Source organism: Pelodiscus sinensis, chromosome 5 (assembly GCF_049634645.1).
Source record: "Pelodiscus sinensis isolate JC-2024 chromosome 5, ASM4963464v1, whole genome shotgun sequence".
NCBI lineage: Eukaryota > Metazoa > Chordata > Testudines > Trionychidae > Pelodiscus > Pelodiscus sinensis.
In genome coordinates, this window is record NC_134715.1 from 26,659,820 (window position 1) to 26,686,550 (window position 26,731).

At 42.3% G+C, this 26,731-nt stretch overlaps 1 protein-coding gene and 1 long non-coding RNA gene across 2 annotated transcripts in view; one reads left to right on the forward strand and one right to left on the reverse strand.

Moving 5' to 3' along the window:
* The window catches only part of TET2 (tet methylcytosine dioxygenase 2), an 87,299-nt gene that overhangs the window by 58,201 nt on the left and 2,367 nt on the right, over positions 1–26,731 (forward strand). Inside the window, exons 2-9 of the mRNA XM_006119316.4 lie at positions 3,704–7,094; positions 8,503–8,593; positions 15,734–15,827; positions 16,990–17,198; positions 18,137–18,287; positions 21,062–21,151; positions 22,871–23,008; positions 25,282–25,642. Coding sequence (XP_006119378.2) covers positions 3,749–7,094; positions 8,503–8,593; positions 15,734–15,827; positions 16,990–17,198; positions 18,137–18,287; positions 21,062–21,151; positions 22,871–23,008; positions 25,282–25,642 — 4,480 coding nt within the window. The 5' untranslated portion in view covers positions 3,704–3,748. The remainder of the gene's footprint in view (positions 1–3,703; positions 7,095–8,502; positions 8,594–15,733; positions 15,828–16,989; positions 17,199–18,136; positions 18,288–21,061; positions 21,152–22,870; positions 23,009–25,281; positions 25,643–26,731) is intronic.
* Positions 14,056–26,731, reverse strand: part of LOC142829555 (uncharacterized) — a 38,667-nt gene continuing 25,991 nt past the window's right edge. The window contains exon 3 of the long non-coding RNA XR_012904058.1: positions 14,056–14,187. This is a non-coding gene — a long non-coding RNA (uncharacterized LOC142829555). The remainder of the gene's footprint in view (positions 14,188–26,731) is intronic.

A 26,731-nucleotide genomic window follows, 5' to 3' on the forward strand; every position in this document is an offset into this window, starting at 1 on the left:
GGTTTGTAGCGTGAGGCTTTTGCGAAGCCTGTGAAGAGTGCGTATATTTTTGACATATAGTAAGGAAGGAAACACGTGGCTTTCAAGGATCATGAGTTTCCCTCCTGAGGAGTAGGCACACTTTGAACAGAGGTTTGCATGCTGAGCTTATATATAGGACACACACTCCTAAAGTAGTAAGGCTCTTTTATCCAACAATAAAACCCAAAGCAAAAAGAGCTGTTGAAAACTTTTAGGAAGAGTTAAATTTTACCCTCTTTGATAAAGCAGAATCCAACCACCCGCGTAAAAATACTGATTTGTTTTGAGGACCATGGAGAGGATTCCCACAGCTCAGTCACATAGACTAATGCCTTGCTTTGATAAAAATAAAAAATAATCTGATTGTGCAGTGTTAATTACTGATTTTTTGTCTTTTGCTCAGAATACTATGTGTTTTAGCAGCTTACACACTCGCCTTTCACCGAGTTGTTGTTCTGCTGCAAGCTAATGTATCAGAAGAGACCAGATAGGGAAATGGAAGTAATTTCAATTTTAGTTAGGGTGAAAATCTGTTTCTCAAAACCCACTGAGAGGGATTGTATTTCTGCAGCATTCTTGACTTTGCATTTCTACTTTAAAGAACTATATGGAACGAGAGGAACTTATAAATTTCCCCTGATTTGCCCGTGTAATAACTACAGGCGGTCCCCGAGTTATGCGGATCCGACTTATGTCGGATCCGCAGTTACAAACGGGGCCCGTCTCCCTGGTCTCCAGCAGACCAGGGAGACGGGGAGCAAAGCAGAGCAAAGCCGCGGAGCCCGAGGGCAGCAGGACAGCCACGGCACATTTGGCCTGTCCTGCTGCCCCCGTGCTTCGCGGCTTTGCTCCAGATGCCTGTGGTACAGCAGCTGGGGCACTGCCGGTTGGTCCCGTAGCGCCGCTCTGGGCACTACTGGACCAACCCGGCAGTACCCCAGCTGCTCTGCCCCAGGCGTCCTGATTCAGCCACTGCTGGTCAGTTTCAGCAGTGGCTGAATCAGGACGCCTGGGGCAGAGCGGCTTGGGTGCTGCTGGGTTGGTCCAGTAGCGCCGAGGAGCGGCGGCGCTACTGGACCAACCCAGCAGCACCCCAGCTGCTCTGCCCCAGGCGTCCCCAAGTCAGCCACTGCTGAAACTGACCAGTGGCTGACTACAGAAAGCCCCTGCCCCGGGCTTCCTGGAATCAGCTGCTGATCAGTTTCAGCAGCAGCTGACTTGGGGATGCCAGGGGTTCTTAAGTTGAATCTGCATGTAAGTCAGAACTGGCGTCCAGATTTAGCCGCTGTTAAGAACAAACCTACAGTCCCTATCTTGTACGTAACCCGGGGACTGCCTGTATTTCTATTATGCTATGGAATAGGCTCCAATGCCTTATCACCTGGTCAGCTTAAAGGATAAGATTCTGGAATATAGATTGTACACCAAACAATCCTGCTTTGTTACAAGGACAGACTAGATGCCATAACTAATCTTCTCCATCTCTAGTTTGTTTTTCAAATTGCTTTATAAAAAGTCACTTCGCTAGAGGCAGGGTTTGGGAAGCAATGTGACCATAGCATATTTTTGTGGTGTAAAGAATAATCCAAGAACATGGAAAAAAAGTGTTTTAAAGATTAAAAGCACATTTAAGAATACATGAGGGGGTGTGGGTAGTATATATCTAGCTGTCTAGTTCTGACTGCACCTCTGATGCTTCGATTGTCCCTGTTTTGAAGTCAACACCCTGAACAGAAAGAGATTCCCAGTAATCTTATATAGTGCTATCAATTCTTCTTATAGTAATTTTACATGGCCCCAAGAGCAATTCTTACTTAAAGAGCGTTTCTGAATTCTATTACTCACTTGAGATTAGTAAGGCAATAATACCCTGGAATTCAGTGCACATCGTATAAATTAGGGTGTAATTTGATATTGTAAAAAAAATTAAAGAAGGATAAATAATCCTGTCTTGTGCTCTTGGAGGCAAATCTACTGTGATACGAGAAATTTTCAAATGTAATAGTTCTCTCTGTGGAGCGGTAATATCAGCCACTTGTGATGCTCAGGCTTGCGTAGCAGTCCAAGTAACTATGAATTAATAATAAAGAGCCTCTCTTATTCCCTTTCTATGCAAACTAGAGGTAAGTCTTCATTGCAAAGATTTACCCGAGTCAAAATTTTTATCTCAGTCTCATTTGTACCTTTAGCACATTATGTTTCAGTTGACTTATTTTCCTAACTTTTCCGATAAGAAATCCTTCTAACATCTGACTGGTGCTCTGTCCATTTGTCTTCTGTCATTTAGGATGGTGGTGTTGGTGAAGGATAAAACCACAAAGAACAAATTATGGAGGGTGCGACAATAGCTTTCTCTACATTTTACTGGCTTATGAACCTTCAGTTGATCTGCCTACACAGAGTTAGACAATTGTTAGGTGGAATTTGTTCACAACACTCTGGCAGCAAATTTATCCAATGAATAAATATAATCTTTACCGTTTTTATTTAAGAGAAGAATTTCCAATGGCCCAACTTAAATCCAAGACAAACAGATTTTAGGCTTTTGCTGCTCAAACAACAAAGAAAAACAATTCTAAAGGCATGTTCATAGGTGGCATTCAGAATGTCAAGAAAATACAGCCAGCTCCATATGAGTATGTAACGTGATTTTAATTTTTTCCCCTTAAATAAATGCATCATAGGGATGTTAGTACTGTAGTAATAATGAATGAGTGTAGGGATGCCAGTGGAGAGTAGTCAGCTTTCGTTTTGTTTTCTCATACATGTCTTTTGCGAAGGGTAAGATCTTTGGCAAACCAAAATTAAACGACCTTATCCAACAGCTGACGAGTAAAGGGGCAGGGAAGCCTCTCTAACTGGCAAGCTTGGTGGCACTAATCCTTCAAGTCAGACAAGAGAGGCTTGGCATACTATAATCAAATAACAGGATTAGCTCTAAGTCTGGGAACTACAGTTTCTGCATGATTTTCCACCTTCCTTGGAAGAAAAATCATTACAGAAAAGCACAGGCAAAAAGTATGCAAGCAGTAAATACTTATATTTTCATTAAAAATGATCATTAATCATGCAAGAGATTTAGTGTTAAGATAAATATCTTTCTGTTTGAACAGCATTTTCTCATCCCTAGTTTAATTTTGCATGCCCTTTTATATACCAATCTGAGTTTCTCCCCTGCACATCCATTGTTAGGAACTTAACTCTGTACCGAAAATGTTCTTATCAAGTTTGAAAACACACTTTAACTGATCATGTGCTGAAGTTTAGAATGCACGTCAAATTAAAACATGAACAAAGTGGTCTCAGGTTAACAAAATCAAGCATTGTTGAACCATTTTAAAAGGAAGTCCTTTTACAAAAACATTGCCTGGTTCAGTTTCACTCTGCTTGCTACCACCATCAGCTTCACATGTTCCAGCCCAAACTGATATCGTTCCAATTGAAGTTTCACCCTTAATTTTTAACAATACATCATATTTTATAATACCAAATTCCAATGCTTTTGGAAACAACCTCAGAAAACACTGATTTTTAGTAAACAGGCAGAAACAACTGTAAACTGGCAGATTGTGCCTAGATAAGTCAGTAGGACAGATGCTCAAATATTGTACCTGGTCAGTGATTGATGTGTAGCAAATAAAAACAAACTTAGACTTTTTTTCCCTCCCTTTTTCTCTTTCAGATACGTTAAAAGGGCAGCCTTGTGGATGGCCCCGGAGCAGGCCAGATGGAACAGGATAGAACCACCCATGTTGATGGCAATAGATTGAGTCCATTTTTAATACCACATCCTTCTCATGTTTGCCATGTGGAGCCCTTGACGGTGAAGCTGCAGAATGGAAGTCCATTGACAGAGAGAACCCATGCTGAAGTAAATGGTGACCATAAGTGGCTACTTTTAAAGAACAACTATGGAATACCTCATGTGAAGGGAAACCCAAATAACCGTACCAGCCCTGATCTCCTACAGGAAAAGAGAGTGTATTCCAAGTATATGCAAAATGGTGGGATAAAACGCACTTTTAGTGAGCCTTCTCTATACGGTCTTCATCAGAACAAGAAAATTAAACAAGATGAAGAGGTCAATGGTGAACAAGATGAACCAGAAGAAAAAAATGGAAAAACAACCGTCTCCAATTCATGCAGTGAGAAGAAATCTGTGAGTTTTACTGGACAAGAAAATGCAGCTTCTGATGTTACACAGTCTTCAAGAGGAAACTGTGATGGTTCAGAAAATCCTGAAGATCTCCAGATTCAGAATGAGCAAGAGAGAGAAAATATGACTTGCCACAACAAGGACATTGTCTTACTACTTAAGAACAAGGCGGTGCCAATGCCTAATGGTGCTACAGTTTCTGCCTCTTCCATGGAAAACATGAGTGGTGAACTCCTGGAAAAAACACTGTCTCAATATTATCCAGACCATGTTTCCATTGCAATGCAGAAAAACACATCTCACATAAATGCCATTAACAGTCAGGCTACTAATGAGTTGTCCTATATGACAACACATTCATCCCATACCTCAGGGCAGATCATTTCCCCACAGACCTCAAACTCTGAGCTGCCTCAAGTGCCAGCTGTAGTGGCTACTGAGGTCTACAATATGGGAGACTCCAGTAAACCACCTGTATTACCAGGTAGCTATTCACTTCAAAAATCGGAACGACAGCAGCAAAACACTGGCTATGATACACACCAGTTAGCCATCGGAAATAGGAGCGTTCAGAGACACATGGGACAGCTACCCAACCAAGATCTCGCTCTAAGTTCCAGCAGTAATCTGCAAGCTCAAAACAATAGCCTGGAAACAGAGCAAGCAGAAAAAAATGGTGCTTTTTTTAAACACAACTCAATGTTCAGTAAGGATTCCTTCACCCCTCCCCCTGCTTCTGCTCCTCCTCCTCCAGATCCAGTAATGAACAGCACTCTGTCCATTGGGGTTACAGAAGGGCATCACCCCTGTGACCACAGAAATGTTGAAAATCTCCCCAGAGAAGTGAAGAATGAAGGGCAGCAGGAGGGACGGGTGACCAAGAGTCCTGGCCTTGCCCAGCAACAACCTAAGCCTCAACCGAAGCTTCCACAGAAGCCTGAGGTGTCACAACAGGATGGCGGTGAAAGTGATCTGCCAACTGCCACAATGACCTCCATTCAGCAATGCACAGAAGAAACAAAGCCAACGTCAGAGCCTCACATCCAAGATCTGCAGGTAGCTGGGAGACATGGAGAGTTGCTGCGAAACTCTCAGCTGCTCCTGGGACAAAAAAACCAGGCGACTCTTCCTGACAAAGGAAAAGACCAAGTGAAGCAGCCGACCCAACATTATCCAACGCCAGGTTGGATAGAATTAATTTCCACTCATTTTCGCCACAGAGACCCCCCTCAGAAGCCCAATGAGGCTTTACTGAGGTCAATTCTTCAGTTCCAAGCAAATCCAATGGAACAGGTGCATTCAGACCAGTATCCTGGGAATCCTGATGCATTAAAAGGGCCTTCAGGACAGCCCCATAGTGAGAAAACAATACAACAGGAACCAATGCCTCAGCTGTACAAAAGTGAGGCACCCCAACGGCAGCTCCATCCTATAGCTGAGCAGCAGCTGCAAATCCAGAAGCACTCTCCCCAGCCACAGCTCACAGAGATGAAGTCTCTAGTGAAGGCCCATGTGCAGCAACACCATGTGCAGCAGCTTCATTTCCAAGCCAGACAAGAACAGCAAACTGAGCAGTCTTTGGGGACCCTGTTAAAACAGCAGCACTTGAATCTCCAGGCAACAGAGAAGGAACAATTCGTACATTCAAACATTTTACAACAAATGTTGCAGAAACCGGCACAGCAGACACAAGTGTCACGCAGTCCACAGCAGTTAACCCCAAACCACCATCCCCAGCCAGCCCTGCAAATGAAAAGCAAAGAACTGTCTCAGCCCTTTTCCCAACTCCAAAGCAACAATGAACAGCGACTAGATGGGGTATCCTACGCTCAGTTTAAACCAGAAGAACGTTTTCAAACAGAGACTACATGTATAAAAACAACTGAGTTCCCTCCTACCCCTCAGCTCGGACTAGAGCAGGAACAAAGTATCAACAATAAAACTTCCCTTTACAATCAGATCCTGAAAACAAATACTCATCTACAGCGTCCTGGCCATGTGCACTTGGTTTCTGAGAAGAAGGAAAACACCATAAGTGCTGAACTCTTGGGACTAAAGAAAAGGCAAGACTTACAATATATGCAATATTACCCAAATAGCATGGCCCCTAAGCAAGATGTGCAGCATCGCTTTCAAGAACAAGAGCACCAAACTCAGCAGGCTTCCGCTATGCAGCTACCCCTCCAACAACCTGAACGATGTGGTGGGAATTTGAAACAAGATCTTCCTGGTCAGCAAGCTACACCAATTCAGCAAAGGTACTTACCCCACAGCCAACATGCTCTCCCACAAGACCAGAGAGGATGTCACCCTCTGTCTCAGACCCACAAAGATTTTCAAAACCATGCTGCTCTCAGGTGGCATCTCTTACAAAAGCAAGAGCAGCATATGCACCAACAACCCAAACCTGAAATTTGTGCCAGTGTAATGCGCAAGCCTATAAAAGTTGAGGCTGGCTCAAAGTCTAATGTCTGCATGCATCTATCAACTGGACAGCTGGAAAACAAAACGTGGAAAAAAATAATTAAACAAGAGAATCAGCACTTCGGTTGTGAGAACCTGCAACAAAAGAGTATCATTGAGACAATGGAACAGCAACTGAAACAAATTCAGGTCAAATCACTGTTTGATCACAAAGCTCTTACTATCAAATCACCTAAGCATGTGAAGGTTGAAACAGCAGGCCCCATCACAATCCTATCAAGAAATTCGACTGCTGCAGAATTTGAGAGCCACGCTTCAGCCTTAGATCACCATGCAATTCCTTCAGCTGAGAAAACCCCAACGAAAAGAACAGCTGGATCTGTTCTCAATAATTTTTTAGAGTCACCTTCCAAGTTATTGGATACTCCTGTAAAAAATTTATTGGACACACCTGTCAAAACCCAGTATGATTTCCCATCATGCAGTTGTGTTGGTAAGTGACAAGAAATATACTAAAAACACATTGTTAATTCACAATTAGGAAGACAGCTTTCAAAGTTTTTGGGGGGTTGGTTGGCTGGTTTTATTTTGGGTTGATTTGTGAGAATGCCAGCCATTAGCAAGGGAGCATTTCAGTTTCTTTCCAGCAGCACTAGTTTTTTACACTAAAAATAGACCACTGCCCTAGGTTTGTTACAAAGCAGTTATCTGTCTGGTTTTGTGTGCTAGCACGTCAACGTATAGCATACAAATCTAATAAAAAGTAGATTCTTCAGTCTGTTTATCTCTTTGTATCCAGTTTTATTGAGAAGCAGGCCTGTATTATTCAAACACATTGGATAAAAAGATCAGATGCATAATTTAATTTGATGCAGTATGATTTAAGTCAAGGGGGGGAGATACTGCTTGTAGGAAAGCTGTCTCAAAACCTGAGATACTCGCTTGATTTTAACTCAGACACACAGTCTATTACTGAGAGTTTCACTAAGTAAGGCTTGCCTAAAAACAGAGGGTTGGATTTTGCATTGACCCTTCCATAGGTGCCTTCTTCCTTTCACTCCCTGGGTAATAAACAGTGTCAGGACCAAGCAGAATTTCAACTGCGGTGCCTACGGAAGCACAGGGACTGCTCCATCTCTGCTCTCCTCATTGCAAAGAGGCAAGACCACGGTTGCCCAGAGCAGGACTGGCGCTGCAGGGAGAACAGAAGTGTAGTAGCTGGCATGCTGCTCCTTTCCACTTTGCCATGCACTATTTTGTTGGGAGAAATGAGTCTCCATGCTGCCTCTTACTAGGGGTACATTCTGAAGTCTTTTTTTCTGGATTCTCTGCTGTGTTGGATTGAGACAAAATGTACAGTTCTTCGTTGTGACGGTAAATAGTTTTATTGTGTCCTCCCTGATTTATACATATACATTTTCTCTCTCTCTCGCTCCCTCCACCACCCCCACCCGCCCCAGGGTATAAAGTTCAAAATAATATTCTCTACAAATACAAAGATAACCTTTCTCCCTTTCTCAAATGTTTTGAGTTGAATCTCAAGGAAACTGACATGAGGTTGTGGAGGAGGGGAAAGTACTACATCACCATATTGCAAGGAGGAATACAAAACTGGTTTCTTGTTTCTCCCTGCCACACTTAGCAAAATCACTTTGTAGAAGTGAAATAAGGAAATCAAAGGACTCGGCTTACATAGTCTTAATATACATATGTAAATGCATGTTTTACAGAAACATTTTGACATAATTTGTGGGCCTACCGTAGGCATATATGTGTGAAATTTGGCCCCCAAAATTGATAACAGGGTCCTGCCTGGCTAGCAGTGGGTAAGCTTTGCAATGCAATTTCTTCCATTGAATAATGACGCTTTAAGGCAATAACCTCTCTTTTATTTTAAACAGAACAAATTATTGAAAAAGACGAAGGTCCTTTCTATACCCATCTAGGAGCCGGTCCTAATGTGGCAGCTATTAGAGAAATCATGGAAGAAAGGTAATTGGCACAAAGGCACAGAACAGATTAACATTTATCCTTTTGTGCATGTCAGAATTTTTTCAGCCTTTGCACGTAGAGAAGTAAACAATTGCAAATGGAGTAATTATTTGTAGGCTTAGCTACTCCAGTGTTGCCAGCTTTACGTATTGTGCTATTCACCAGAGAGTCACAATATTTGACAGGGCTAATAGACTGCTGGCTGGCACAGGCTACCCTCTTTGAGACAGATGCCAGCAAACCCAAGCGGGGACAAGTATTCATGAGCCTGCCAGGCAAGAGTGTTGGCTATGGCTGCAAAAGCAGGCATAGACCTGGTGTTCCCAGTGAGAGTACACATGCCAAGATAGGGAAAAGATGGAGGGACAAGAGCACAGAAAATCAAACTTCAAGCAATATGTTATATATACAAAGACTTCTCAAGAAGCTAAATCCTGCTCACTTTACTCCTGCAAGGTGTTTAGTCATAATAACGGAAGCAAAGTAAGATTTGGTCCTGATACTCAGTGTGCATCTATACTGCACTCTTCCCTCAAAATAAGCTACTTAATTTGGGCTACGCAGGTTGCATAGCTTATTTCAAGGTAATTTCGAAATGCCCCTTAGCCCTCGTGGAATGAGATTTACAGAGACGTCAAAATAACACACCAGTTATATTTCAAAATAATGGGCACACTCAAAAGACATGGAATTGCTAGTTCGGGATACTTCTGGTATCCCAAAATAGCTCCGCAGTGTAGACATAGCCTTAATAAGCAATTCTTTAGTAAAACATCCCTCTCCCATTGTATGAAGAGAGAATTATTTTGATTGATAGAATAAATTATATATCACAGGATGAGATGCTACTCTTATTTTCCACATTACCAGAAAAACAGATGCTTTGGATATGCATGTAATACTTATACAGAGATATGGGCCATTTATATATTACATAAATGTAAAATGCTGCTAACATTACTAAGGTATTGAAGTGGTGAACTCCAGAGTACAAGAGCAAACTTATCCTGCCTCTTGAACTCTGCCATACTACACAGCACATACATTAAATGGGATACGTAGGCACTACATGCCAAATCTGAGGTCCACATTCTACTGTCTCTCTGGTTTTACTTATTCCGTACCCAGGCTATTGGGAGTTTGCCTGGGTAAGGGCTGAAGGAGTTGGACCTGGTCTCTCAGGGCCAGATCGAAGCTGGCAGGTACACAGAAAAGTGGGATAGTATAAGGAGCTTCTTTCCCTTGCGGCTGTGCCGGTCTGGCCCAGTTGTAGACCTTGCACTCACCCATGTACTTCTAGCTAGCATGATAAACAGCATTAGCAACTCTAACCAGGGTGTGAGATACTGGCTGCCCATGTGCCAGCTCAGGACATGGTCCAATGCCTCACTCAAATACTGATAAATACATAGTTGAAGTCAGTCTGGTTCACCAGTGTGTTAGTATTGTTACAATCAGCATTAGCATTGTAAAAATGTTCTTGCTGTTTAGGCTGAATGAATGCTTGTAAGTTGCTGCCTGCATTAATCTCACTTAACAACATCTGAGTCCCATGTGGTAAGGTGATATTTGAGCCTCATATTATAAGCCTCTGTGTCCGTGTACCTCATCAGACAGGAGACAGACGTTAACTAGTATTAAAGAGCTGATCTCCAACAAAAGGTATTACATCCTGGCCAACATGGGAGACCTCTCAACAGACAAACTATTGTGGAATATGATAGAGGACTGCTCACCCCTCTTGCTCCCCACCCCATCGAAGATGAGCTATCCAAGGGAATTCCTCCCATCGGCTGAGTTTGCAGCTCAAAGAGCAAGAGGGAAAGGGAATAAAAACTCCACACGAGAAGCATATCTTTATGCTGCTTGGATGCAGGGAGGGGGGAAGAATGACTGGGCATAAGAAAAAAAATCCCAGTGTTTAGTCTGGTTTAGAAAATCCAGGGTTAGCTCTAAAGGACACCTAGAGCTTGCTTATTATAGAAGCTTCTGTTACTTTTTCTAAATCTAAGTTTAGAGTCAATAGGGCTGGGGGTAACCTGAAGGTTACTGTGGTCTTTGATGTACAGGTTAATCTATCACAAAGGTAGGTTAACATGGGTGATAAGACTGACTGGAGTACCCAAGCGGTCTGTCTGTGATTCCATGTTAAGGCTGTAATAGTGCTTGAGGAGTTTACTCTTAATAATTGGTGCAATCTACATTTAGACCTCAATTTGGCGTTTGTGCCCTGCTTCCTAAGAGTTGGCCCTGTGGTTAGTACCCATGCTCTTGAGCCATTGCAGGGCAGTCTGGTAGGGTAGGAGGACCATATCCCACATTCCTCATTGTGTAGGGGAGCACACACCTTTAGAAGGTGGGATGCAGTATGTTTGTAATTCCCCAGCACTTTCAGCTCAGGGCTTTAGTTCCACAAATTAGGCCTTTACATTTCACTAGTAAAACAGAAAATCCTACATATGAGGCTTTGGCAGCATTAAAGAAGGAACCTTCATTTTTTGAACTTTTAAAAAATTTGAGTGCTTGATTTCACAGTTTTGTACATTTACTTTTTTACATTTAATTTCCACTGTTTTGGTTGACAACCTTCATACCCTCGGCTGGCTTCACCAGAAAAGCTCAAAAATGACTTGAACAGCAGCAAGCTGGGAGTCTTTTATATTGTAGGAGCAGTATAGTTCAAAATGGCTGAGGAACTACAAAGGTATTTGGCTCTTAGAGTTAATCCTACATCCCTAAATCCACATTCCTTTAAAAAACACACTGAAACAACTATACGCATATTCTAACACACAGGTATGCCTTTGTTGGGTTTAAATATGTATACCTTTGACATTACTGGCTTTCAACACATTTGCCTTTATTTTTAAATCCTTAGATCTACAAAACAAGCTAAATCTGGAATTTCTAGTTATGCGAGAATAAATGTCTCACATGAATCCATGGGAATGTGTATTTATCTTTTCCCTCATTCACCCTCTACACACAGTTCACATAATTCAAAACTATTAGCTCCTATTTTGTAACTCTAAGAAAAAGGTCAGAAAAGATAAAAAGTATATCTTATCTTCACAACCTACTGTTGTGAGAATATTATTACAGAAAAAAATTGCAATGCAATCTGATTAGCAAAGCACAGGAAACATTTTTTATAAAGAATTAAATTTGTTTTGCATATGGTAGATTAAAAAAAACCGGCTGTAAATTAACATCTCAGCCTTTAAATAGGAAAAAAAAGTGATATACTAATTGCCTTTAGCGCTTATACTCCTACATGATTGGGATTTTAGGTAAATAATTACCTGGGCTAGTACAGAATTACAACTCCAAGCACAACATCTAGGAATTACTTTCTCCCTCCCCCTCCCCCCCACACACACTTCCTTTACTGATGAAGAAAATTAAATACAAATGTGTGTTTAATTTAAACACATAAATAAGAACGGCAAAATTTAAAATGTTCAAATAACAGCGTTCGCTTGGCCACACAGCCACTGCCAGCAGACCTTTGACCAGGGTGACCAGGGCTGTACCCCAGGGCAATGTGCTGCTGGGGGCACATTGGAATAGACCCACATGACTTTACCTGCAGCCAGCCAGCTGGGCTTATGGAAGGGAAGCACTGAAGTCCGCCCAGCTAGGGTCAGGGAGGGAGGGGAGAGAACAAAAACATACAGCCCAGCTGTAGTTTGAGGCACTCACTCTCTCAGGTAACTCCTCTGGTGGGAGCAGCAGCAGGGGTGGCTGGGTGCATGGGGGCTCCCCACTTTCCCAGGATAAAGGGCCCTGTAGAAGCCATGTGGGGGGCTCAGGTTGTGCTGGAAGAGGCTTGGAATGGGAGGATCAGGTTGATGAGGAAGGGGGGTTGAAGGAGGAGTGTGTGTGTGTGTGCAGCTTGTCTCTATGGGTTTCCTGGGGGCTTGGAGCCTCCCTGCTCCCTGGGCGTGTGTTGGTGTAACAGGTCCAGGTCTACCTCCCTTCACTTCCCCTTCCCTCCTAAGAGCCCCACTTGTCCAGGAGAGGGCTTGCTCTTTGGAACACACCTTTAGCACTGCACAGTGAGCACTGCCAACTGGGACGCTGCTTGCAGAATGCCTGCCAATATGGCTCCCATCCCATCCTGTCCCTTCCCTGCAGAGAGGCCACACATGGGGGCCATGCATTAGGTCACACCAACAACAACTTTTTCTGCCAGGGCTTGTCTGCCAAGCTCTCTCCTCCACTTCCTCCCCTGTTTGCTGGAGGCAGCTTAGGACCAAGATAGGAGAGGTAAACAAACAGCACCTGAACTAATAAGCTTCATTGGCTCCTGAGCCTCCATATGAATAGAAGGAGGAATGGGAGGTGTCTGCCTGCCTGCTGTGACCTTCTGGAAACTCTTTTACCTTTCATTCAGTCCCTGATTTCTAATCCACAGCCTCAGTCTCTCTCTCTCTCTCTCTCTCTCTCTCTCTCATATTTTTTTTAACTGTTTCTGTTTCCACTACAAGTTGTGCTTAACAGGATTCTGAAATTCCTTGGGACAGAAGGCCTTATCTAAGTTGTTCAGCACAGTGTTGCATGTATTTCTATACCGCATCAAGATTTAAGAATAAGGAAACTCCTTTCTTTACTCCCATACCTTGCAAACGTCATTCATCCTCTGGAAGTCATTGGGACTCCTGCTTTTAGTGTGAGGAACTGAGAGTGTGGGCAGGGGTGGTTGGTGAAACTAAGGCTAGAGGAGGCAAGCCCACAGCCGTACCCCCAGCTCCACCCCTTCTGCTGAGTCCCCACCCTTAAGGGAGCCCAGCTGCCTCCCCACCCCCATCACCACTATGGGGAGAGGGGACAGCACACCACACGCCCCAGCCTTCCTGATCTCTGGAGCACAGAGAGGGCGGAGGGCACACGTCCCCATCCCCGGAGCACAGGGAGGGAGGAGGGTGCATGGTCTCAGTCAGGAGCGCCACTGGCAGCAACACTCTGCCCCCAGAACACCTACAGTAGATGTTCTGGAGGGGGAGTGTGGGTGGAGCGAAGGCAGTGCCTCCCCTTGCCTATTATACCGGATGTCCACATCTGTGGGATTGTTGTGACTTACAGTGTTAATGAGGACCTTAAAACTGAGAAGAAAACTCCAGTGGGGATGCAGACTCTCTATTCCCCTTCCCTCTCCCCCTCCCCCCATACTGCAACCCTGCTGCTCTTCCTTATAAATAGGCTTGGTAGAATTAACTTTTTATTTTTCATAACCTTAAAATGTACTATAAATTGTTTGGTTTAAAGCTTTTTTGTATTTTTTATTATTTTTAATATTCACTGTTATGGGATATTGAAGGTCAGGTAGTTTTTTAATGTACAAGCTGAAACTCAAAGAGTTCTTGCTTTCAGACTGCCAAAATAAAAACAGAGAGACAAGGCATGTGTGTGAAGTAATATCTTTTTGGGTTTTAGATCAACTGGCTGGTGAAAGAGGTAAGCCCTTTTGAGCTTCAGAGGTATGGAGAAGAGCTTTGTGGGGTTCCAAGCTTGTCTCTTTCACCAACCATATTTGGTCCAATGAAAGCTCTTGCCTCACCCACCTTGTGGCTCCCATCCTGATATCAACATGACTACAACAAAAGAGAAAAACCCACTGTCAATATCATGTCAAGTTATAAATATCCTAAAACCAGACATGGTTTATTTAACTCTTCATTTGCTAGTCCATTTGTAACCAAGCCCAATTCAGAAGTTTATACCACTGAATTTGGATTATAACAAGTTCTTAGGCAGGATTTTTCTTGCTTTCCTTATCTGTAAATGTCAAGTATTATTGATGGAAATACGTTTGAGTTTGTTTGTGTGTATGTTGAAATCAACAATTAATTTCTAAGTTATCTGCAAAATACCACAACCCTAGAGTGTACAGGTCCCCTGGAATCAGAGTAAAAAGTTGCTTTCCTCTCCACCCACTCCCCCCCCCCCCCCACACACACACACACTTCCCCCCATTTGAATTGGCACCTCTGGCAAGCTAAGTAGCCAGAAGGCTGTGGGAGCACCATCGTTTCTGGCAAGATGCAGCTCCCATGTGGCAGCACGAATCCTGCCTGAAACCACATACCAAGCCCTACAAGCCGCAGCAGCAGCACAGAAGTAAAAGTGGCAAATACGCCGTCTATCATGCTATCCTGTCTGTTTCAGCGTTGGTACACTATTGTGTCGTGCAGAAGGGCTCTACAATAGCAGCCGTGGCCTTCGGCAAAGCCTCTGGGGGACACTGAAGGGGGAGTGTGTGTTTAAAAATGACAAGGAAGAGCTCACTGTTCTTTTATAGATACAGTGATTGTTCTGCACAACACAGCCTCTAACTGCCAGCTGGTGCCTTGGAAGGAGGGGAGGAGTTTGCAGGGCCATGGTTCTTACACATTCACAGCTTTGAGACAGATTTTATTCCAAAAGGTTGTTATTACTGATTTACACCAAAATAAGCAAGAACCAAACCGGATCTCCAAATCTGCAAAGGTTTACAGACACATTATCAAAGGCATTATCTTTGTGCTTTCTGTAGATCTCTTTGAGTCTAGAAGGCAGGCATAATCCCTATTCGTGTTTAATAACTGAATGCAACAGGTGACTAGGACTGGATGATAATCGACTATGAGTATGTCTTTAAATAAATGATTAATGCCTTTTTGCTGACTTAAGCTTTGTCTAAAGCAGAAATCAGTATAGAAAGTGAGCTGAATGTAACTACTGCATCCCAACTTTTCCCTGACAATGATACACTTTAAAAAGGAATAGCTACAGTTTTTAAAAAGGATTTAAAATACTTATGAAATATATGTTTCTAAATCAACAAATACAGCAAATTCACTATAGAAAGGAGCTTTCAGGTTTGATAAATTTAGCACAGATGGACAATTTCTACCCCTTTATGGCCCATTAAATACATTTTACAAAATGGCCTCTTTCACCATAGCAACACATAATTGTACTGATCTGAATAAGACTGAACCATTATGATTCATCCCTTCTTGCTTAGAGCTAAGAGTTTCTTTCTCAAGATAAAACTCACCAATATGCTCAATCTAATTACATGTCCTTGTGGACCACATTCAAATGCAGCTGCTTATTGTGTTTTTGTTTGTTTGCTTATTTCCTTGTTTGTTTAAGATTTGGACAGAAGGGTAAAGCTATAAGGATTGAGAGGGTCATCTATACTGGAAAAGAAGGCAAAAGTTCTCAAGGCTGTCCTATTGCTAAATGGGTAAGAATGATGGCTACATATCCGTAAGCATAATTTAGTTTTGTTTGAACATTCATATAAGCAAAGGGAAAACACACACGTATTTATTTTAGTTGAAGTTCAATTAAAACAGTTAAGTGCCAACAATTGCCCACTCTGAGGGTAGAAACTGACTCAGACCTGTGCAGTTCCTTCAGCTGCATGCACGTAACACAAAATTTGGCCTAACGTAATGAAAAAGAAGATCTGTTTCTTTTAGATTTAAGATCTAGAATGTTTGACACTCTTCTTACCGTTGCATTTAGCCTAGAAATAATTAGGAGGTGCAACAGCGCTACCTTGATGTTTAGAAAATGCCCTCTCTGATCCACAGAGGCCATAGCGCACTCTTTTAGTCAACGTCATCTCCTCTGGCATGATCATTACTGAGTACTTAGGGTTGGTTGGTAGGAGACAAGATGAAGACAAATTGATGCTTTTTTAAATGATAGTCTTTTTGTATGCCAGACTGTGCCCTCTTGTAGAACTATCCACAGTAATATGGGCACTGGGAGGCAGGAACTATCTTTCTACTTTGAATTTCACCTACCGCAGTGTGCCTGCATCCATAATGTTTATATGTGATAATTAGTAACAGGGGCACATAAGGTCACAAAATGCAGAGGCTGACCTTAAGTTTGCAATTCATCATCTGGGCACAGCAGGAATCATAGGCAAGAAATGAGGACAGACTCCTCTGTGAAGCTTTTCTAGTCTCTTCCCCCCAATCTGGGTGGGCTCTCACAGAAGAGAGGCCTAAATTGTTCACAGTTGCTTTAGGGAGGATTTATCTGGGTACAGATATCGACTGTCATCTTGACAGAGGGAAATACCATGGGAAGAATCTAGCTTCTCTTGCCCCCTAGTTCAGTAGTTGCACTTCTAGGCACCATCTCTTCTATGCTCTTTGGCCAGGATCTCTCTCATCTAGGCTCTATTTCAGGAATCAGAAGGGAATGACCCTGGCCCTTATAAGTATACTGGTCAACGGAGGCAAGAATCTGTGTATCAGAAGCATTGGGGGGAGGAGGGAAAATGTATATTGGCACATGTAACTTTTTACCATTATTGCTAATATCTCATGTTTTCTTGCTTCTCACTAAGAAATGCCTTTTGGGGGGGGATGGTGTTGCCATGCATGCAGGTAGTTCGTAGAAGTAGCGATGAAGAAAAGCTGCTTTGCTTGGTGCGGGAACGAGCTGGCCATACTTGTGAAACCGCAGTGATAGTGATCCTTATCCTGGTATGGGAGGGGATTTCCCTGAGTCTGGCAGACAAGCTGTATTCTGAACTCACCGACACTCTAAGGAAGTACGGCACACTCACAAACCGACGGTGCGCCCTGAATGAAGAGTAAGTGAAACAAATCATATTCGCTTTTCCCTTGTATATGCAATCAAGCAACAGAAAGCTGATCTACACAAGTCGTGTATCTGATTTTCCTTTCACTGGGTTTACACTGGTTCACTATTAACTTCACTGGTGTTACTCTTGATTTAGACTGGTATACGTGACAGCCTGACAGGGATCATTACTTCATTGGGAATTGTAGTTGCCCTTGTCCAATAGAGAGCAAAATTTGACTCACAAAAGTTTAGGTTCATGGAAGTTCACAAAAAGAATTAGCTGTGTGATTTCTAAGTTGTGTGGCTATGGTTTTTCATTCTCCCCTTACCTACAAAAAAGTTAGAGACCTGAGCACAAATTCAAAGCTTCATCTAAACAGAGAAGCACTTTAAAAAAGCATAGTGGATAGCAAAATCTTGATAGTCTGTAAAAAATATTTAATGATTTTAAAATCTTTGAATCAACTATTTTACAGACAGGAAATTGTACATCTTGCTCTTTCTCCCTTTGATGGCTATACACAGGAAGAAATTCTATTCACAACAAGACTGACTTTATTACCAATATTCTGTTTTCTCTTTTTGGTAGTCTGGGCATGGATGGCTTTGTTTCAGAAGCTTAATCCTATTTTAGCTGGCAAACAGCAGTGAGTTAACTAGTTTATCCTAGAAAGTCAAAAGACCACTTATTCGACAAAGCTTTATCGTACAGAGCCAAAAGCTGAGCCAGAATAGTCAAGCACAGAATGCCAAAAAAAGAAGCAGAAATCCTGAACTGATGATGGGGAAATAAGGAGAAATGCCACACAAAAGAACTCTAGCCCCAAGTACATGAACACGTGCATTTCTGACATATATTGCCTGACTTTTCAAGCATGCAGACTTTTATCTACGCATAATTCTACATGCTGTTGATAGCACATAAATGGTTCTTTTCTTCCTTAGACGGACTTGTGCATGTCAAGGGCTAGACCCTGAGACTTGTGGTGCTTCTTTTTCCTTTGGTTGCTCCTGGAGTATGTACTACAACGGGTGCAAGTTTGCCAGAAGCAAGGTCCCAAGGAAGTTTAAGCTGCTGGGAGATGATCCAAAAGAGGTTGGTGTTACTTTTAAAGTGAGGTTCGCCTTGTTGTACAAAACGTTTCTGTGGTTCTTGAGGAGTTGAGATACAGTAGAAATGGGCAGAATCTCATGAATTCCACCCACATTGGGAAATTAAGGAGGTATCAGTCAAAATTGACTTACCCCAGTCCTTGAGTCAGCTTAATTGACTGCCTAAATGCTGGCAGCAGGTCAAAACCATGAGACATAAAACCACATGTGCAGGTTTTATGAAAGAGCAAGAAAGGGCACAGCCTGAACACTTGTGGCTACACCGGGCCTACAGACAAACTTCGCCCAGGCAGCTTCCACAAAGGCAGAATAGAGGATGTTCTAGGTTAAGGAATATAACTTTTGTAGCGTCAAGGTGGAGTAAATTGCAAGGAGCTAGTATGAGGGAGCTGCAAGATATAGTAGGAGTGAAGGAATGAAAGAACTGGGAGGACTCATTCAGTTGAATGATGCTACCTTGCCAAGAGTGTAGGAAAGTTTTCCAGAGTGGCCTGTAAAATACAGTAAGTGCGGGACCCAGAACTGTGTGCTGATCATATTAAAGTATATCATGGAGCACAGCAGCTGTGCAGGAAGCTAGGGAACAAGTTAACTTTGAAGTTCTGACTCCAGTGGATTCTAGATACCACCTAATTGTTAATGAGCTGCCTTTCTGAGGAGGGTTCTACTCTTTCATTGCCTGGCTTCTTTTCTGGCACATTTAAGAGGAAATGTGTCCCCTACAATGGGACTTATCTTATGGTCCATCCATCAGCAGACACTAAACATAGGGGACAATTTATACAAATCCCATAATACTTAGCATTTCATACACGTAGTCAGTGACTCATGTAATTAGAGAGCTGATCAAACTTTTTGGATTCTCAAAATTGTAATGAAAAAAGCAAGAATTATTATAACATTTTTCATTGATTTTTTTGGCCTTCTTTCAACCCGCTGCTCATGTGACATGTTTGTACTTTGCACTATATCTAGCAGGCATTATGTGGATTGTGGATTATGTTAGCACACTTTGTACTCTATTAATAATGTTAGCATGACTTAGATAGTTGTAACTTTTAACTCTCTTTTCCCCTCTGTAATAAAAAAGGTATGGTAGATGATACCACAACAAAGAAAGCATGATACATACTACACATGGGATCTACACAAAGACTCAAAGAAGTGACATCTTATGGGTTGTAACTTGTAGGTTGGAAAGGAAAGCAACATAATGGTTTAATAGCAACTGAAGAAAGGGACACAGCGAAAGGTTTTGATAATGTTATACTGTGATTTTGGTTTCTTGTAACCAGACCTCAAGTTGAAACTAGCAGGTGAAAAATTTTAACCAAATTAGCGCTTACCAAAACTGATGGATTTTTCACAGCTCTGCACCTGCTTTCAACATACCAACTCCTAAAAATGATTACATTTCTTTGTATAAAAACTTCTGCTCTTTCTAAACATTTGGAATGAGACCTGTATTTTTAATTTAAAAAACAGATCTGAAATTAGGATTCTGGGCATGAGAAAATAATGAAGCAACTTAAATTTATTACAGCACTTCATCTTTTTAAGAGCCTTTCATTTTGAAAGATTGCACCACTCTTAAAAATAAAAAATAAGTAGTCGTATCCCAAATTGCTCTGCATTAACCACACCCACAATTCTTGATTGCTAAAAAAACTGTCCTTTTTTTTTTTTCAAAGTCTGAAGTATTCCAATAATTTTAAATTGCTACATGGAGAGATAATTTCAGTGCATAAAGTGCTATGATTTCAGTATGTAAAACTCTCAAATTAGATGGATTAAATACGATATTGATTGAGCATTCAGGGGTGATTTTTACTCATGTTTTTCTCCTCAAGGTTTTTAAAACAAAGAATATATTTATTTAAAAAAATGTAGTAACTTGCCATATCATGTCTGGGTTTAACCTCTGTATAGTACAGCACACCTCCCCTCCAGCCCTCTGCCCCCCCCCCCCCCGCACTCCTGCCCCCCTACCCCACATAAGCTAAACCCTCTGCCCCCTCCTGAACCCATCACCTCTCCTGGATCCTGCACCCCAATTCTCTGCCCCAGATCACAGCCCACTCCTGCTTTAGGTCACAACCCAAACCCCTGCACCTCCTCCTGCACCCCAATCCCCTGCCCTATGTCACATCCCCTTCCTGTCCTAGGTCACAACCCAAACCCCTGTAATCCCTCCTGCATCTCAATCCCTCACCCCAGATCACAACCCCTTCCTGTCCTAGGTCACAACCCAAACCCTGCACATCCTCCTGCACCCCAGTCTCATGCCCCAGGTCATAACTGCCTCCTTTATCCATACTCCCTCCCAAACCCCACACACCCTGCTGTACCTCAGTCCCTTATCCCAATCTTCCTTCTGCACTCAGCCTCCATCCCAGACCCCACACCTCCTCCATTAATATCATGGAAGAGTGCAGCCCTTGACCACTTTCCAAAATCTTGGAGTGGCCCCCCATAAAAAAAAATATTGCCCACTCCTGTAGTTGCTTCCTCATAAGGACCATAAAAGTTCAGGTTTCTGGACATAGGTTGGGCTTATAAAAACTGCAAAGGGGATGACAGATTTATGGGATCTGTTTTCTCATCAATTGCAAGGAATTTATAATGTAAATTAGGATTTTTATGCCAGTCATGTCTACGGTATCATAGTGTCCAGCAGCTTCTACAAATGGTAGATTCCATGTAAAGTAATAGGGTGATTAGATGCTAATATAATAAAATTCTTTCCTCTGATGACAGGAAGAAAAGCTAGAGTCCAATTTGCAAAGCCTATCAACTCTAATGGCACCTACCTACAAGAAACTTGCACCAGATGCATATAACAACCAGGTAGGTCTGAAAGAGTTGGCAAAGTCACTAAAATGTTCTTTGCTATAAGTAATTGTTTACTGTTTGTGCCAATATTCCTCTTACATTAGACTAAACCCTCTCAAAGTAGAAATACTAATTTCAGTGAAACGTCTTTCAAGAGTGTCTGGCCCTGTATGACAGCTAATGGCTGCTGCTGCCTAAATATATCAATAGCATCTAGGACTCTAGAAAATGCTTTGCTCCTATGATTCATAAGGACCTTAAGGTTTCCAGATTCAGCATTATTCATTGTCAAGGCTGACACATGTCTGATTTCCTTGATTTGCTACAATCCAAATCTATCTCTGTATGTTTGGTTCCAGATAGGGCTGCCAACCCTCTTGGTTTAAGTGCAGGCTGGGTGACGGGGCAGCTCCGTCCTTTCCACCTGAGGCCCCACCCCTTCCAGTAGCCTGAATCTGAGCCCCTCCCAGCCTTGTCCAGAGCAGCACGTCTACCCTCCTGAACCCAAACTCCCTCCAAGAGCCTCCTCATCCTCTGCCCCAGGCTCAGTTCAGAGCCATTCTCAGAGACTCCAAGCCCCTCAGCCCCAGCCCAATGAAAGTGAGCGAAGGTGAGGGAGAGTGAGCAACAGAGGGAGAGGGGATGGAGTGAGGCCTTAGAGAAGAGGCGGGACAGGAACGTGGCCTTGGGAAGGGGGCAAGGCAACTCTAGTTTCAGGGCAAATTTATTAGCTTTGTGCTAGCCTTGAACCAGAATCCTCACCTCACTCTAATCCAGATTTGAATTCAAACACTGTGTTTTGTTTCAGATTGCACAGGTTCGCATCTTTCAAACCTGGCTTTGATTTTCAGATTCGAATGAAATAAATCTCTCAAATTAAAAATTAAAATAATCACCAAACTAGCCAGGTTCTTCCTGGTGTGGAATCCACACCTCAAATTTCACATTTTAACATCACCCCCTAAATTAACTCAAAATTGAGCCCATGTTCACCTGAAAAGTTCACGAATCCTTGCGAAGCTTTTGACAAATGTGGTCCAAATTCTAACTTTCTAATAAAACATGACACCAAGAATTGTGTGTGACTTGTGGTTTCATTGTGAACATTTCACAAAATTAGTAATAAAAACATCATAGAATATATTGTGCTGATGATCAGATATTTATTTTTGAGCACTATCATGCTTGCTTTTATATCAAAGATAGTGAAAGACTGTAATTTCTTGGCACAATGACAATCTAATGGTCAAATTCTGCAATGACTTCTTCTCCATACAGCTTATCGGAAGTCAGGTTTCCAAGGAACTGCAGTCTTCCTAAGTAGTTCAATATGTCTGAGCCTGTGTTTATAACTTAACAACATGCCAGATATTCAAACTATACACTGTATTTTATCATCTGAAGAAACTGGCTAATGGCAGGAAATTGAAAACTAATATTGAAGGAGAAATATTGTCAGCTAAATGCACAAATATGATAATGGCAGAAGCATGGAGCATGAACTACGGAAGGCAAAATGGAACTGAGTAGCAAGAAAAGAAAGAGGAGCTTGTATTCCCATTTTTATTACCGTAAAGGTAATTTTCTTGGAATTGTTCATCTCTAAGAACTATACTCTGCTATTGCCAAGAAATTAGGAAGCTAACATGCTCCAAAGTGATGGGATATTCCGTAATAATTCCATGTAATGGGCTGTCCAGATAAGTTTCAGTGATACTTGACTTTTGTTTCCAGATTGAGTATGAACACAGAGCGCCAGAATGCCGTCTTGGTTTAAAAGAAGGTCGTCCATTCTCAGGGGTCACTGCCTGCCTGGATTTTTGTGCTCATGCTCACAGAGACTTGCACAATATGCAGAATGGGAGTACATTGGTAAGTCACTGCTGAATAAAGCTGCCTTCTTTCAGCACTGATTTCTCATATTTAATTCATTATCTATATTTCTATTAAGTTTGCACATAATGTGAACTGCTAAAATAAGAGACATTCAGCAGTAGCTGAAGCTAAAATGTGAAATCCCTACAGGATTTTTCATTTTAAAGGAGACTTTAGAGAAAGAGCTAAAATAGATTTGGCTGGAAAGCATCAGAGGAACTGCTTTCCACTTGAAAACGTAGTTCCACTGAAATTGCAATAGTTCATAAAATCATGTTCATTTTGCCAAAACTCCATTTAGGAGAAAAATGGGGGGAATTTACAACTTCCCATGTTGACATTTTTAGAGTGAAATATTTTGATTTTTCCTTTCAAATGACTTTTCATTTTGAAATTTTAAAATGTGTTAAATTACAAACTTTAACTTTATTTCATATCTGCTATATATTTGAGAGCGTTTGTGTGTCTCTGTCTGTCTGTCCGCTCATCTGTCTGTGAGTATGTGTGTTCAAGAACGCCTCCTAAACGGTAAAAGCTAGGACCACCACATTTGGTATGCAGTTTCCTCTTATCATATCTTAAAGCAAGGTAAGGGTTTGATTGTACCAAGACAATGGGATGTGCCTGGAATCAATTGTTTCTCTTAAAACAGAAAGGGAGGGGGGGTCTTCTAGAAGGGACAGTCGTATTGTATAATGACCATAAGGGGCAGCAAGGGTCCAAAGATGGGAACTGGGGCAGCTATAACCCGCTTGAAGCAACAGAGGATGGGGTGGAAAAAGGGACAGTTCTCTACTATGTATCTGAAAGAGTTTGTCATTTTGTGTGTCAGTCTGTCCCACCATTCACCCCTCCCCCTGGTGTGCCCACTGCAGCTGCAGCAGCCATGGACAGGCGCTTCTCACCTGGCCCCAAGCTGCTGCAGTGAGAGAGGGCTGGGGTTGTCCTCTATCCCCACAGCAGCCTTAATACTGAACCCCTCATCCCCAACCCCACTCCAGAACAATGATTTAAAGAACAACAACAATTATTTCAGTTGAGTCTCGAACAATGCTGGGTAACCCTCTAATTATATTATAACTGAAATATTTTGAGCTAGAAAGATTTTTTTCCCTCAAATTTTTTTTGCAGAAAATTCAAAATTTTCATTGCAAACGAGAACACCACCACATGTCAAAACACTCTCAAACATCTTTTCTATTCTTTCGTCAGAATTCAATAAATCCGTTGCTCTTGTCCACCAAACTCCGCTGCTCTCCAGAATTTGACCCTGTAAAAAAATATATGGGCAAGACTAGCTGATTAAGAAAGTTTATGGGTTATTTCTATCTACTGCACGCTGTCAAGGACAATGTGCAACAACAAAAAATCATGACTAGCCTACAATAATTGGAAGTAACTGCATTAGTACCTGTAAGCAGGTGACCTTCTCACCGTGGTCTGAGCAGAACATCCAACTGTTTTACAAAATCTAAACTCACTCCCTTCCTGGGGCTTGACTTTCTTCAAAAGAACATTAACAAAATACACACCTCCATCTGAGTTTCCTCCCCAAGACTGGCTGATCTTATGATTTTCCTGCAGATCTTTCTATTTTGTTGCTTCTCGTTTTCTTAGACAGATTCCTCCAACACCTCTTGTATCCAGGATGGAGTTCACAAGAGGTGCCTACTGCTACATCTCTGCAGCAGTTCCTTTAATCTGTATATGGCGATGAATCATCTAATCTGGGGTTGATTTAGCAAAGGAGTCCTTCATTCCCATGCAAGGCCCTAGAGTCTGCCGTCTTGCTGGCTGTAGCAGTCCAGGGATCTTTGCATTTCAGTTCCCATCATTAGCCAAGGAATTCACTTAACTTTTGAGAACACATGGCTACCCTGCTTAGTTCCAGGTGCTATATGGAATGTGAACAAAATACACATTACATAAAGGGTTGCTTAATATTGCCAAACATGGAAAAGGTGGAGGGAAGGAGTGAGGGAAGGGGCAGGCTTGAGTGCTGAATCAAGAAGCAAAAAAGAAGTTAAGTCTTAGCAAACAACTTTACAAAATAAAAAGGGTCAGCATTCAGTGGGTATCTACATTGGATGCTCTATTTGGCATTACATCTGTTACATCAAGAGCCTTGCAACCTGATGTTATTGGCCAACTGTCTGCCCTTAAAGAGTTATCTGAACTGACAGCTTAATGTAAAATAAGCCGAAACTCCAGAGTGTGCTATTATTCTCACACTGACTTGAGATTGTTTTTCTACCATCCCTTTCGGACAGGTGTGCACACTCACCAGAGAAGACAATCGTGAAATTGGCCAGATGCCAGAAGATGAACAGCTGCATGTACTCCCATTGTACAAAGTCTCTAATGTGGATGAGTTTGGAAGTAGTGAAGGCCAGGAAGAGAAAAAGAAGAATGGCAGCATCCAAGTCCTCAGCTCCTTTAGGCGCAAAGTAAGGATGCTGGCAGAACCTGTTAAGACATGCAGGCAAAAGAAGTTAGAAGCCAAGAAAGCGGCAGCAGAAAAGCTTTCCTCCTCGGAGAATAGCTCTAGCAAAGCTGAAAAAGACAAATCTGCAGGGGCACGCCACAAACAAGCCAGCTCGGAGGCTGCAAGTCATGCAAAACAGTTAGCAGGTAAATGCAACTCTCTTCTATTAGTCAGTATACTCCAAATTTTCCCATTATCACATTGCTAGAAACTTTGAAAACAAGAAGGATTTAGTCCACTGAATTGCTGCAGGAAGAAGGCAACCTAGTGGCAGATGATGTGGGAAAAGCTAAAGTACTCATTGCTTTTTTACCTCTGTTTTTACAGACAAGTTCAGCTCCCAGACTGCTACAATGGGCAGCATAGTATGGGGAAGAGATGAGCAGGTTAGGGACTATTTAAAAAAGCTGGACATGCACAAGTCCATGGGGCCACATGCAATGCATCCAAGAGTGCTGAGAGAGTTGGCTGATGTGATTGCAGAGCCATTGTCCTATCTTTGAAAATCTGTGGCAGTTGGGGGTGGTTCTGGATGGGTAGAAGAAGGCAAATACTAAAAAAAGGGAAGAAGGAGAATCCAAGGAACTACAAACAAGTCAGCCTCACCTCAGTCCCAGAGCAGGTCCTCAAGGATTCCATTTTGAAACACTCTGAGGGGAGGAAGGTGATCAGGCACAGACAACATGGGCAAGTCATGCCTGACAAATCTAAATGCCTTCTATGATGAGATAACTGGCTCTGTGGATATGGGGAAAGCAATGGATGTGATACACCTTGACTTTAGCAAAGCTTTTGATACAATCTCCCAAAGTATTCTTGCCAGCAAGTTAAAGGATTGATTGGATAAATAAGGTGAATAGAAAGCTGGCTAAATCATCAAACTCAACAGGTCATGATCAATGGCTTGATGTCCAGTTGGCGCCTGGTATAAAGAAGAGTGCCCCAGAGGTTGGTCCTGGGGTCAGTTTTGTTCAATTTCTTCATTAATGATGTGGATGAGGGAGTGGATTGTTCCCTCAGCAAGCTTACAGATGACACTAAGCTGGGGGGAGAGGTAAATAAACTGGAGGGTAGGGATAGGGCCCAAAGTGACCTAGACAAATTGGAGGATTGGGCCAAAAGAAATCAGATGAGGTTCAACAAGATCAAGCCGAGATTCCTGCACTTAGGGCAGAAGAATCCCATGCACTGCTACAGGCTGGGGACTGATTGGCTAAGCAGCAACTTTGCAGAAA